Genomic DNA, 15,089 nt, shown 5'->3' with positions numbered 1-15,089 from the left:
TGAAAGAGCAAGGCTTTTGGAGACATGATCAATAAAAGTACCTTCTTCCACCGATTCTTTGAAGTAGGAAGGTCCATTATGAGAAGTTTTCAGAGTGAATCTAAATGTTCTTGGTCTTTCTTTCTTATAAGCTTATATAAAACAATGATAATAATAAAATGCAGTAAGACTATAACAATCCCAAACATGCAATGTTTCTCTCTTAGGTCAAATGTCAATAAAGGCTGTTTGTCTACAAGACCATTACACACAGGTTAACTCATCCTTCTGCAATCCACGCACAAGACCTACAATTGGAACTAATGTCTGCAACACTCAACCATGCCCAGCTTTGTAAGTTTACATCTTCCTTGTTTGCTGTTTTGTGCAGTTTATTTTTATTAGAAATATATCATTTTGATTGTCAGAAGACAATGAATGGTCATGTTAGCTGTAGAAAAAAAAAGTTCTGAAACATTATTCAGAGACAGTGTTTCTTCCCAGTTGTGATATTACTTTAAAATTACATTTTAAACCCCAGTTATACACTTACATCAAAACATACACTTTAGAGATTAACAGAAGGCAGGGTGATCTGATTTCCTTTAACCTGATTTAAATTAAATATGTTTAAGACCTATTACAAGCCCGGACAAATTGAATTCATCTGCTTCAGGCCTTGAGCCATTTCCAGCTGTACTCATATTTACACAAAAAAAGCTGATGATCCTGTGGATCACAATGGAATGTGGGCTACGTTTGCACACAGGCTGCTTCAATGGAGTAAGAAGACCACTGTTTTAGTTTACTGTAGTATACTAGGGCAAAAGCACAGTAGAACATTTTTTCGTATGGTATTTTTTATATGGAATATACAGATACTGTATTTCAAAGGTACTGATAATGAAGAGTTTTTTTGCTTCACTGCTACCTGATCACTTTATAGATTGTATTTCAAACTCACTCCATTGGTCTAGCTGCAATGAGACATGTGACCTACAGCAGACGTTTATCTATAGCTATGGCCAAAAGTTTTGCATCACCTAGAATTTTATTTGACCATAACTGAGATCTTTTATTTAACATCATGTAATCAAAGAAACTACTAAATGATATTGCAAAAGTCTACCGGAAGCCATAATAGTAGTAGAGTATTTCATGTTAGATTTCGAAATGTCACGTAAATTTTTGTCAGTTTTTCGTTAAGTATATGGAATGGTACTAAGCGGTATGTAATTCAATATGTTAACGTAACATTATTCAGCAGGTTTCATTCGACTTTATAAAGCAACATTTTTTTATTCTATAGGGTGATTCAAAACTTTTGGCCATAGATGTATGGTGTTCATTAGCACTTTAACAAGCAAAAGCTAAAAGCATAATAAAAAAAGAAAATAATATTATGCCCAGTTTATTAAAACTTAAGAAATAAAGTTCGAAATACCCTCAGGCATGTGCAACTTGTCTTGAACAGTCAGCAAATCTAACTGAGGGTGGAAAAGAGCTCCAAAAGCCTTTATTTTCAAAAGCTGCAAAAGGCTTGCAACCTCTGATCGCGTAATGTAGCAATTGAGACAGATATGATGAATCAAGGCATTCATTCTCTGTGACCAGGACTGAGGTCAGTACAGCAGAGTCTGCAGTCTGTTTATTTACTTTTATTTTATTACTCAAAGCAAAATGATCCACCCGGTGGAAACATTAACTGTTATTGTACATGGAAGGACAGACTTGAGCATCACATCAAACATTAGCATCTATCTTTGTATCTGTTCTTCATATCTAATGCTGAATTTCTTTACCACTGAGCAGCAAAGTAGATCAGCAGCAGTTTTTATGTTAAGTCTCCGAATGGAAACAAAGAGACTCAGTGGATAACTCTGGTCCCTGCGGCATGTTTTTTCCACCCAGCCATCAGGATTTACATATCCTCCAGACATCAGCTAGCCAGGAGACTGTGGGTATAGGATGAGTCAGTGCTGACAGAACTCGGTGCTGAAAAACAATGCTTGCCAATGTCTATGTTGGTAGTACAGTATCCACCACTTACACCGTACAGGCTTATTTAGGGCAGCTGTTTATATCGGACAAATAGCGTTTGCCATTTGCCATTCCCATTGATTTCAATAACAAAGGCATTGTTTATACTGTGTTAAGCATGCCGTATATTTCTGGAAAACTCAGCTGTAGTAATCGCTCGTACTAATCCACCAATCAGCTGTTTTCACCTTGTTACCGTGCCATTCACATGTATTTAAATGCAAAAGGCAGCACTTTACTGTAGTAAAAGCTTAACAGATCGATCAATCAGCTGTTTGCACCTTGTTACTGAGCGATTACCCCTGTACTGTACCTTGACTATTTAATCCCTGTACGCAGTGTCGGGTTTACAGTTTGAAAAAAAAATCACTGACTGCAACAGCAAGCATGGCTGGAAAGAGAAAAGCAATTAGCATCAGCATGAAAATTCAGTGTAAATAAAATGTCTCTGTTCACTCGAACTGTCTAAGCACTTTGTGAAAAATTCCACTGGGAACTGGTCAGGGAATACCCACGTGTGAATGATTGGCTTGTAGTGCGCAGGGGTAGTGATGTTGCAGTACTCCGGAACAGACAAACACAAGACAGTTCACAATTAACAGCTGTTTATTTCCTGCTGGGTTGCGTGTTAACAACACTTTAAATAATAAGCACAAGCTCTACACAATAATGTGTATTGCGCTGTGCACAAGGAGGGTTACAGTCCTGAAAAATAAGACCCTGAAATTACACGCAACACAAACACAGACACGTCTCCTGACATTGGGTGCTCTAGTGCAGGTGTGCGGTGAAAAGATAAACACAGATGTAGCAACGGTGCAGTGTAGTCCGGGGTTTGGTGCTGGCATGTAGTGACAGCTCCTGGTTCGTGTTAACCGTCTAGAGAAACAAAGAATTTCAATTAGCTGACAAACAAAACACAAAACACTCACAGTACTTTTAAATTCTCTCTCTCTGGTCCTTGTAGTTTAACCATAAACCAAGGAACAGATCACTGGGGCCACTTCCCCTAAATACTCTCCATCACGACCTCTTTTGGTGGCCAATCACGTCACCTCCAATCCGTGACTGACACATCGCCTACTGCATTAAGGCGCTGACTTCTGGTATCGTGGCCCCACCCCCTTCCTGAATGTACGGCTTCCGACTGACCCTGGAATGAACTGCCAAACCATCCATTCTGGGGCACTCTGTTCCTGTTATACAGCGCCCTCACAGGTCGGGAGGGAGATTGTTGACGAGGATTCATTCGTTCTCTGTCACAGCACGTTAATTTTTTAATAGGTAATACATATAGTTTAAGGGTATCTCACTCTTGCTAGCTACATCATAAAATGCAGACGACAGCAGGCATCTCCAGAAGATCAAGGCCCATGGATTAAGGGTGGCATATCGTAGAACGTACGTTGTAGATTTGGTTTGTATTTCCCAAAATAACTGACAGCTTTATACCATGTCAAACTACCATGTCATTACCATTAAAATGCTGCTAGCATTGTTAGTGGCTCTGTAGGATACACCTCTAATTGAGAGCATATTGAACACTAGACACGTGATGCTTCATAAGAAATGTTGTAGGACACATATAGTCCTGTATAATAACCAGGTTTTTAGGGTTAAGCCAGAGAGTTTACTGCATTACACTTCACAACCCCTCTAAGGTATGTCTGCATGGAAAATCTTTTATGTGATTTTTCTTTTTTTGTTGTTGCTGTTGACACTTTAGCACTAAAGACATCAAGCTTTCTTTTGGCAGTTAAGAATGGTTTCCCTTACTGCGTGCATTATCTTTATCGCTGTGCTGTTCTGTAGACCTGACAATAGATTTTAAATGTTATCTCAAATGTTATTTAACAGGATAGCCCCACTGAGACTTTAGTCTTTTTTTTGCAGAAAGGGTATAATGAAGCCAAAATGTCCAGGCCAATTACTTTTTGTGTCATTTACTGTAGTTTGAAGGTGTGTGTACTTTTGCTATGAGTTAGCCAGCCGGAAAGTATTTTACTGTAACTGTGGAACACAATCTCAGGCCTGTTCCAGAATATAAATTAAAGTGTCCAAACAAATTCAAATTGCAAAAAAAATTCAAATTGTAAATTAGGGTGCAAAATAAAGAGGGTTACTTCCAAAAACAAATTGTACTGCATTTCTCAAGAATACCCCACTATACCAGTACACTGTATTAATAAAAATTCACACTGAACTGTAGTCCACCCATATATAAAAACACACACTCAAGAAAAGCCCCTTGCTTATCTTTCCAGCAAATATCTGTAGTGCTGACAGGTCTATCCGTGTTTTATTGTAGCAAAAGGATTTAAATCGCAGAGAGACAGGATCAGTCTAGCCAGCCAAGAATCCCCAGCACTGCTTCAGCCCAGACACTGTGATCTTTCACTTGTAAGAGCCACAGGATTCTGTATTCTGTGGACCAGAGGAGATAAAAAAAATGAGGGATAGGGAGGGGGATAACTGTATCTGGAAACTGAAAATGTCATCAAAAAGATAATTGTAAACGTTTAAATGGTTTTGCAGTATCCCTGGTTCTTAATTGTGAGCTTGAATTTGATTTTATCGCATTGCAGCTGTACAGTCAATTACCGTTTTCCCTCAGATAAACTATTGCAACAAGGGGTCTCCCCCATTAGAAATAACAATCGATACACATTACAGACCCTTTATTCTGAAACTATCGTTGAAAGTGGGGCAGTTACAAGTTACAATTGGCGATAAATACATTTTTATCTATTTATTACATTAAGAAGATTTACACCATCAACCTACAATAAACTTATTGCGATATTTAATAATATACACACTGATAAAAAAATAAAATGATACTCCTTGGATACACTAATTGGATGTGTCTCCACACACACACACACATACACATTATGGTATAACCAAAATTGGGTTGCAGTGAAGCTTGACAGTCAGTTTTCCACTTCTCCAATTATATATTTATATATGTATTTATATCACAAAGGAAAAATAAACGTCCCCTGCCCTGTACCAACTCTACTGGTTTAGTTGATTCTGCTGTTTCCAATACAGTTCACGTAACGTTAGTTTCCCAAACAGCAGTTTTGTGTTTCCCTTCAAATTTGTAAGTTGATTTAAAGGACACGAAATCCAAATAGCCAATTATGTGGCGGGTCCTGAAAAGGACAGAGGTAGGGATCCTTTTGGAAAGTGCCACATGACCCCTCCTTCAGCAGTTTTTTTTATGTCTGCATATATAGCCACACTATTGTCTGAATACTAATTTACAGTAATCTTCCTGCCCAAACAAACTTTATTTTGGTTCAGCTTTTATCTGAGGCCAAGGCTCCCATATTCCAAATGTTGGAGCTATCTTTAATGCTAAGTGGCAGCCTGCAAAATTGAAAAGTATTCACTTTTTTCTCCCATGTTTTCTGAGCCTACTTGGCATGTGTAATGCCTCACACACATGATTTATTCTGACATTAAAATAAGTACACATGCATGCATGCCTGCATACATACACATGCATATATTTATTTTCACAGTAATGTAAAAGCGAACTATGGTTAAATACATTCTTTAACATGTGTGCTGAATACTTCTGATAATTGTTGCTGAAAGTTGTTCTGTCTTGCTTCAGTGGAACATCAAGTTCTGTCAATCAGAATATCCTTTTAGATGAGCTGAGCAGTTACTCTGAGAAAGGCTTCTGGTGCTATGATTACACTGTGGGTTAAGAGCTAAGCACTTTCAAATTAGTGATTCAGGTATTCATTTGAAAAGCATGTTTCACTTTCATCGTAAGTAAAGCATTTTTAAAAGTAACAGTGGATTTTACATTCGCTCATCTCTGTAAAAAGAAAATGCACTATTTAGTGTAGCAGCCAAGGGCTGAATCGCTTCTCAAGCTGAAAATTTGGAAAATAAGGTGAGGGGGATGGGAATTAAATCGAATTGTGCTGACTTTACAGCTGGTCGGCAGGGGAATGGAGCACTTGCAGCAAATCCTGTGGACTGGGACAGCAGTCCCGTCAAATCCAGTGTCTCCGGAAGGTGGCCTTCAAGCGAGAGGAGGTGGTAGCGCATTCTCTGTGTCCTGTGATGACGCCCGCCCAGGGACAGCCCTGCAACAACAAAGCGTGTCTACCTGAGTGGAGTGCAGGAGCCTGGTCTGAGGTAAATATGGAGGAATATTCAGACCCTGTAATATAAAGTATGAAATTGGTCAGTCTTTCAGTCAAGATTCTGTAAGTGAAAGTCAGTCGTTTTACGTGTGTGTGTGTGTGTGTGTGTGTGTGTGTGTATAATTACTCTAAATAAAATGACAGAATTGATCACAAGAGTTTACTTCAGTTTTGGTCCTGAATGGCATTAGAATCTGTGTTCTTTTTATTTATTTATTTTTTGGTTTGCATATTGAGCTGTTCATGAACTGCTGCGCTGCCATCTGTTGTTTATATGAGGATCTGCAAAGATGAACTTGATCAGATGAGAACTGTAATTGTAATTTAAATATTTTATAAAGGACAGTTCCATTCATTTAAAATGTTGTTAATGAAACAGTATTTAATATGCCAAGACTGATTTCTATATTTTCTAAATCCCTTAACTAAACAGTATCATTTTTAGTTGGAGGGAAGGAAACATTTGTCTAATTGACAGACTATCTCAGATAGAGAAGTTAATGAAATTCAAGGAGCAAGGAACATCAGTCAGTAGGCTAGTGTTACTAACATATTATTAATATAGTATGCTTTCTGTGTTCCTAATATTCGTAGGCTATGCCATGATTTCTATAATGTGAGTTTTGTAAGGTGCTGCATAGTGTGACAGAGCTATTAATCTTAGTCACTGGTGACAGAGATCTCCATTTGGATGGTTTATAAGGTTAATCTGTCAGCAGCCAAAGACTTATGTTAAAAAATAAAAGGAAGCATGACATCATTGGCTTTTCATGACTGGATTTTCTTTCACTGGCAGACATGTGTGTTAGTTTTGAGGAAGAAAAATGTCAAAGGAAGTGCAGTATCTAATTTTTTCAATGTGAATTGAAATAATGAAATTACAATAACACAGTTAAACCTGCTTCCAGTTAGTCTTTGTAAAGTTACCGATACTTTATACGGTAGATCACATACCATATATAATGCTAAGCAATAAACTTGTGCATAAACGGATTTTGGTTACAGTTGTGTACCAGCCACATACATTAGAAGCTTAGGCTGAAATTCGGGAATGGATTATTGAATGATTGCTCTCTCATTTGGATTATTGAATAATTTCTCTCTCATCAGATCGTATGTAATATAAATCGTCCCAACTTCCACCTTAATGCAGGCAGTCCCCTTGATGAGGGTGGGAGGACGTGGCTTCACCACGGTCCACCCTGCTGAGCTGGCATCGCCAGATCAGTTCCTCTTTCAGAGGGTGGTGGCTTCTTCTTCTCCCCTTAACAGCCTGGACCAGTGGCCAAATAATGACCACTCTCACCATACCCATACAAGCAGTCATGATCCTGACATTAAATAGCTATTGATCAGTGGCTTTGGTGCTGAAGCCCTGCAAATTCCAGTTGTGGTAATGCTGTTGAAGTTGATGTGTTGAGATGTTCTCTTTGTTAAAAAGGGGTGATGGTGTTTAAAAGGGAAAACAAAGGACTTTGAAACATACAAAATATATATATTTTTATGTTACATTATGTTTGTTTTTTTCATGGTTAAAGCATTAACTACTAACATGGTCTACCCTGTATGGTATACTATACCATACCTTAGCCAGACAATGCTTGTTATATTGGTACCACAACCACACCCTGTTTACCACATTTTACGACAATGTTTCGTAACGTGGTCATACATAACATGCTCTTTGTTGTTATTTCATGGTTTAACAAAATGCTGGGTAAACTAATTAAACTGGGGACAGACATTAAAATACAAATGTGGTGGCTGTTTGAAAATGGGATCAAATTTAGGAACATGTCCATAACATTTTTACAAAATAACTCATTGTGTTCGCAAAAGACATATTCGTTCCTGGGAAGATGTTGACAGATATGTGTTTTCAGTTCTAAAGGGGGTTAAGTGTAACAGTTATGCTCTTTTATAGTGTTCTAAGACTTGTGGAAGAGGTCTGAAGAAACGCAGTGTCTACTGCAGTAGCACCAATCTGTCAAACAAGCCCAGCATCCTTCCGGATAGCATGTGCACCCGAGATCAGAAGCCCAAAGCCCAGGAGACATGTGTGCTGAGACGCTGCCCGAAAAATGACAGACTGGAGTGGGTGACATCAGCATGGAGCGAGGTATTGCTATAGAAATGACGAGACCCACAAATTGCATTTGTAATAAGAAATTAGCAAGAGAAGATTTAACTATTGTAGATGTCGGAAAATACTGTAGTCTAGCCAAGAAAGAGGTCATCATTGCATAGGGGTCAGAAATATTACATATGTGGGTGGTGTCATAAGTAATAGGTAACGAATCCAGTTTCCTGTATTCCAAAAAAAAGGATATGAAATGTTAATTGAAATTAATTGATTGATTGATTGATTGATTGGAAATCATTTTTTAAAATCCATTATTTTAATTTCAGTGTTCAACAAGCTGTGGTCCAGGGGTTCAGAAAAGGGAACTGAAGTGTAGTGAGAAAGACGCTCACGGCAAATACATTGAATTCCCCCAGAGAAGATGTCGTAACTTACAGAAGCCCATTGTGGAACTGGAGCAAGCCTGTAACAAGGGTTCCTGCTCAGGCCCAAGACCTCCTCCAGAAAGGACCATCAGTATGGTTGTGTCAGGATGGTATTCATCCCCATGGCAACAGGTATAAAAACAATTGGATGTCTATGGTAAATATTTTTTTTAGCTCAGCAGAGGATAAATACTTATGCAATTGCACAGGTTTCTGCATCTTCAATCCAAGTATCTCATAATCGCTGTACAGCTGTAAAACTGTACATCTGAAAAGGTGTCAGAACAGCAGTAACCCTGGGAGAGTTTTTTAAAGTCAGCATCAATCTTTGGCAATTGAGTTCTATAGGCTTGGGGCATAACAGTAATTAAAAGTGTCAGATGCTACAGTGTGTCATGTTTTAGTCTCAGTCTGACGTGACTGTCTGTGTGCAGTGCACAGTGTCCTGTGGAGGAGGGGTGCAGACGCGGAGTGTGCAGTGTCTTAGGCAGGGCAGACCATCAGGTGGGTGTCAGCATCACCAGAGACCTACCACCTCCAGAGCCTGCAACACCAACTTCTGTCCAGCACCCAAGAGGAAAGGTATTACCACATGATACATGGCCATTGCAGTTGATATGCATTCACTTTAGATGCTGTTTCTCCTACACATTGGTTATAAATGGGATTTTCGCTTGCAGTGATATGATGAAACCGTACAGTAGTGTCTTTGACTGAGATATTAACGTAGCATTCAATTAGAAAATGTGCTTAATAGCTGGCTTTGTTCTATTAGATCTATTTAGTAAATTAAGAATTTAAAGGGAAGGACATGTAGTCAATTATATTAATTAATTGTTGTTTCCTATAGATGATCCGTCCTGCATTGACTTCTTCAGCTGGTGCCACCTGGTCCCCCAGCATGGTGTCTGCAACCACAAATTCTATGGCCAGCAGTGCTGCAAATCATGTACCAGGAAGATGCGGTAGCGAATCACATTTAATTCTACATTCACACCAACCATTCTCTTTTTTTCAGTATGGAGTTTATTCAATGTGTGTGGAAACCTGTTGGGGAAGCAGTACATGGTAGACTGCAGCACAGACTTTGTCCTGGAGTACTTGACTGCTGCACCTATCAAAACACTGCTCCATGCAAAACCAGGTTCTAACGGAATGCTATGGATGATAGCGGTATAGTGCAGCTTTTGCAATTCTTCTGGTGCTTGCATTTGTCACAGTGACTCATTGACCTGCTGCACGTTTGAGAACTGGAAATATGAGACTATGTAGGATTTCATCTTTTATTTTGAGAAGAACGATTTTGAAACCCTTTAACAAGTAAACACTACATATTTATGTAATGGCTTTTCCTTTAGACAACACACTGTGGATCAGTTATGTTTAGACACCATTTATGAATTGCCTCTGCTGAACAGGTTAAGTCTTGGATTATCCAGCAGTATCCAGGGTATATGTTCAATGGCAGTTTTCAGATTATTGCAACCCAATACTTGTAATTTCTACAGTATATGACTGCTAAGTGTAAATGCACTTAATTAGGTAACTTATTTTTTGTTGTGCTTGTTTTTGTAACATAACTATATACACAGAAAAAAATGCTGATTGAGAAACAATGATGTACAAGAGCCGTGTAACACAACATTAAAACACATACATACAGTAACAACAGTTTAGCATGCCAAAAGTAAAATGTTCAACGGTAGGATATACTTGGCTTTGTGTCACAAATGGATTTCAGCTGCAAACGGAAGACACGAGTCACTATCGCAGTCACCAAGACTTTTTTTTTGCAGTCCAACTTGGCTGTCCATATGTTTTCATTTATCAAGTTTATTTTAAATATGAAATACGATGGTTACAGGATTCAAAGTTGTTATGCTCTATCAGATGCACATGTCTGCGCAACGAAGCAGTCAAATTCTACTCTGCCTCATTAGATGCTGTTCAAGCAATGAATCCCCTAAATTACTTATTTCATTGTTCATGTTGTTTCATTAAAAAATATTGTACATTTCGATATTGCCTTCTCCGACTGTGTCAAATAGGATGTTAATGCCCAATGCTTACCCAATATGAGTAGTCGCCTTTTAGCCACATATGTTTGGAAGGAACTGCTATGGGGAAAAAAGCTGACAGCACTAGCGATCCAGACCAACTGCAGTACAAGCCAGGCTTCATCCAACTGTATTTTCTGGAGTCTCAACAATTGCTTTTTACTGGACAGGGCTGAGCTCCACTAGTTTTTAAAGATATTTTTGGAAGTCAGGATTAGCCAGCTCAGCATTAATGTTGTACAGCGTGCAGTTAAGTTTAGGAGTTTGTCTTTCTTCAGCCAATTTAATATATGATCATCTTTACTTAAAGTTGAGTGATGATAGGGAAACAGACACAGCAACGTTTTGTTTGATCTTGGCAATTAGTTTTTCTCCCAGTTTATGTTTTATGCTCTTCTCATTTAAGATGATCATGTTTTGTATGTTGGTCTACATCCTCCTGTTGTGAAAAAAAAGTAATTTATTGATATGTTTAGTGTCTCCTTATGTTTGGAGTAAAGGTCCTGTATAAATGGCAATACCTATAACAACATGATTTATTGTGATTAAATGGGTATTTTTTTGTCTTTTCACAATATGCTGTAAAATAACACCATGTACTGTTATGTGTCGTATTTAATTATTTTTAAAACTTTTATAATAAAATGTTATGACATGTTTACACATCAGCGAATGTAACTCATGTCAATGCAATAGATGACATAGAAGAAATATACATATCTGGCTTGATTCAGTAATGTACAATATATAAGGTAAAACACCCTTTAAACCTGAATAGTGTCTTAAATTACCCTCTGAGAAACAATACTAACAGTGTGAATTATTCATTTAAAAAGCAATTTTTCTAAAATGTATAGTTTGGATGTCTGGTAAGTGATGTCGTTTTTCTTCTGGGGTTCATGTTCAAGTCTTCTTAATGGTTTTTTTCACAATTTATGTTTTGCATTGAGCATGTGGAGCAATTTAATAATTGCTTGCTGTATACAGAGCGCTACTTCTTACAGCTCCTCAGTGTACAGCTATGGCCAAAAGTTTTGCATCACCTAGAATTTTAGGATTGAGACAAAATACATTATATATATATATATATATATAGATATATACACTGTATGAACAGAATTGAGATATTTTATTTAACATCATGTAATCAAAGAAACTACAAGATTCTTCCGTTTTTCTTTAAGTATAAGGAAAACTACAAAGCCGTATCTAATTCAATATGTTAATGTAATATTGTTTAGCAGGTCTCATTCGACTTTATGAAGCAAAATTACATAATTCTGCAGGATGATGCTAAACTTTTGGCCATAGCTGTATACAGTATAATATATCACCTATGCAAGTAAGCTTTTATTTTACCACAGCTGTCTCCTATTGGTGAAATATAATTAGTTTATGTTGTAAGTCGTATAAAACAAGGCACAAAACCTAATTTCCATTCCGGATTGTTAACAAACTTATTTTTGCAGTGTGTTATTGATGCAGCAAGCTGACCCCACCCTAAAATATACTCAGATGTTTTCCATATACTGTTAACATTTTAATAAGAAGCAGTTATGCTATCAGTCTGACACCCATGTAGCATTTCAGTAGCTCACTAGTGCCTGAGGTTGGCTGAGGTTATAGCAGCATCAAACACTACACACTAGTCTCAAAAGAGGAATGTGGAATGTGTACTAGAGAACACTTGAATGTGAACTACTTTGTAATTGGAAACAATTTCATTTTTAATTGTAGGTTCTCGATGAGCATGGTGCTGATTTGAGCATGTACAGCTACAGCCAAAAGTTTTGCATCACATGTGACATTTCGAAATTTAACATGAAATACTGTACTACTATTATGGCTTCCTGTAGACTTTTACCATATACTTTTGTAGTTTCTCTGATAAAATGATGTTAAATAAAATATCTAAATTATATTCACATAGTTAAAATTATGTGTCAATCCTAAAATTCTAGGTGCTGCAAAACTTCTGGCCATAGCTGTCCACTTAGTCACACTGTACCTTTTCCTGCAGTCTTACCAATACAAAGATATCTTTTCCCAGTACTCGACTGGTAGTTTCCACCAAGCATATGCTAAGATAATCATATGAAAGACATGCCATGGTCACCTCTGTGTTATGATTAGAAGGTGATTTACAAGTCTGATAGAATTTTGTTTGACAGAACTGGGTTTCTATGTGCAGCACATTTTCTAGAATCAGTGGCTCTTAAAACCTCCCAACTTTGTAAACCTGATTGGTGGCATTAACCTTTTGTCTGAATCCAGTCTCTAGACTGATTTATATGACACTGAATGCACTTTACTAGTCCCTTGAGTGCTTTTGAATATACTGCTGCTACTGACTGAGAATTTGGTCTATAAAAAGTGGGGAAACAAATAATTTAAGTTCATAAAACTCTTGAGTTTACTGTGAAGTACAAATTAAAGATCTGTAATTACAAACAAAAGGAGATGCAAATGGTGACACCTGTGAAGGCTGGAATACTGAGACATATGTTTTGTTCATTTTTATATGTAAAATATAAAATATAAGCAAAAACCTAAACAGAATAAAAAGGGGGGCTGTGATAATACTGATAGTTCTAATAAGAGGTAAAAAAAATAAATAAAAAAAAAGGATTTGAAAATCTTGGTTAGCACTATTTTAAGCTTTATCTTTTCTGTCAACCACTGCGTTTCCCCTTCTCAACAGAAGAGTAAGATCTCAGTTTTATAAATGTATTGTATCTGCTAGCTTCCCAGTGCCCGTGATGTACTGTCGTGCTCCTGATTGATAATTGTACAAACCCTGAATGACCATTTACAGTACACCAAACATTGCATCAAGCTGTTGTGTGCCATTTATTACTGTTTTTATATATGTCGTAATTTTCATATATGTCGTAATTATAGATATAAATGTACTGCGTGATTGAGTTGTTCAATAGCTGTTTGTCCCTTAGACCCCAATCATTATTTACATATACTTTGTCCAGAGCAAAGTAGCAACAAAAAATTGCATCAGAAAAATCCCCTTGTCTATACCAAACAATCCTTCACGCATATTGCCAATACACATGAGCTAAAGAGCTTTCAAGGGCTGTATTGTCCAATATATGATGTAGAAGGACACCCTGGGAGCATTGGAGAGAGAGAACGTTCCAGGAGGTAAAGGTTTAATATTTAAATTATACCAAACAGTATGCGGTTTGTTTAGTTTACATCACATGTTAACTATTAAACCAACCTTTGTAAAAGTGAACTCTGCTTGAGATGCTCTCCCTTAGAAGGGAATAAAGCTACTCACAGAGTGGTACAATGCATTGTCTCGTTCCAAGCTTTAAAATTAAATGAAGTTTGCTCCTGTTCATATGAAATACCATGTCTGTCATTTCTCAGTCTTCTGGCTTTATTTTGAAACCCCAATACTGATGTCTGTTTTTAGTTCGGCTTGCCTGTTTTTAAAATGTCAGCAGCTGTAAGGCTCACTTAGTTAGCAGAAAGAATGCTTTTACTCCGAACACCTGCAAGTCCTCTAAACCAGACATAAGCATGCAGGTAGGGAATCTCTTTCAAAAAGTAATGTACTGTCTGATACTGCGGCAGTAAAAGCTTCAGTTTTACTTTTTTTCTTGAAATGAAAAAGGGGTCAACATCCATTTTATTTTAGAAAGAGCACCAGTGTACAGGTAGTGAAAAAAAAAATGGAAACACCAATGTAAAGTCACTTAATAGGGCGTTGGGCCACTATGGTATCCCGCTCTGTGGAGTTCTCGGCAGACCGTTTTTGATGAAACTGGCTGCTCGCGCCCCAGGTTGAAATTTGCAGTCAATTGATCTGCAGTCGCTCGCCTGTTTTGCCTTGCACTTCGAATTAATGCACGGATATCACAATCCTGGAGTATGTGCTTCCGCCCACTCTTGCCCTTTGCTGATGATGTCTTTCCCTCGGAGTTCCATGCCGACATTACCTTAGACACCGTTGCTTGTGAAACATCAGCAAGTTGAGCTGTCTTGGTCATTGAAGCTCCTGCCAAACGTGCCCCAACAATCACCCCTCTTTCAAAGTCACTGAGGTCTCCTCTTGCAGCCATGCTAGCCATAATTAGACAACCAGGCCTGTCCAGCATTTTTATACATGACCCTAAGCATGCTGTGATGTTATTTGCTTAATTAACACATGAGCCACACCTGTGTGGAATCCCTTGCTTTCAATATACTTGATGTCCCTCATTTAGTCAGGTGTTTCCATTTTTTTGTTCACTACCTGTATTTTAAAATTGATTTCTATGCTAACCTTGGATGATTTACTGTGTTTCCTTTCAAACCATGTGGAAGCAACTGATGA

General features: G+C 37.7%; 1 protein-coding gene across 1 annotated transcript in view; it reads left to right on the top strand.

The window, feature by feature from the left end:
- Positions 1-14,101, top strand: part of LOC117424716 (A disintegrin and metalloproteinase with thrombospondin motifs 18-like) — a 49,124-nt gene extending 35,023 nt beyond the window's left edge. The window contains exons 18-23 of the mRNA XM_034041380.3: positions 207-333; positions 5,976-6,180; positions 8,113-8,307; positions 8,598-8,828; positions 9,131-9,278; positions 9,547-14,101. Of these exons, the coding sequence (XP_033897271.3) occupies positions 207-333; positions 5,976-6,180; positions 8,113-8,307; positions 8,598-8,828; positions 9,131-9,278; positions 9,547-9,665 (1,025 nt within the window). The 3' untranslated portion in view covers positions 9,666-14,101. The remainder of the gene's footprint in view (positions 1-206; positions 334-5,975; positions 6,181-8,112; positions 8,308-8,597; positions 8,829-9,130; positions 9,279-9,546) is intronic.
- Positions 14,102-15,089: the final 988 nt, after the last annotated feature.

Source organism: Acipenser ruthenus, chromosome 19 (genome assembly GCF_902713425.1).
Source record: "Acipenser ruthenus chromosome 19, fAciRut3.2 maternal haplotype, whole genome shotgun sequence".
In the NCBI taxonomy this organism is placed as follows: domain Eukaryota; kingdom Metazoa; phylum Chordata; class Actinopteri; order Acipenseriformes; family Acipenseridae; genus Acipenser; species Acipenser ruthenus.
Note: the sequence above shows the minus strand (reverse complement) of the source record. Positions and strands in the feature narration are given on the sequence as shown.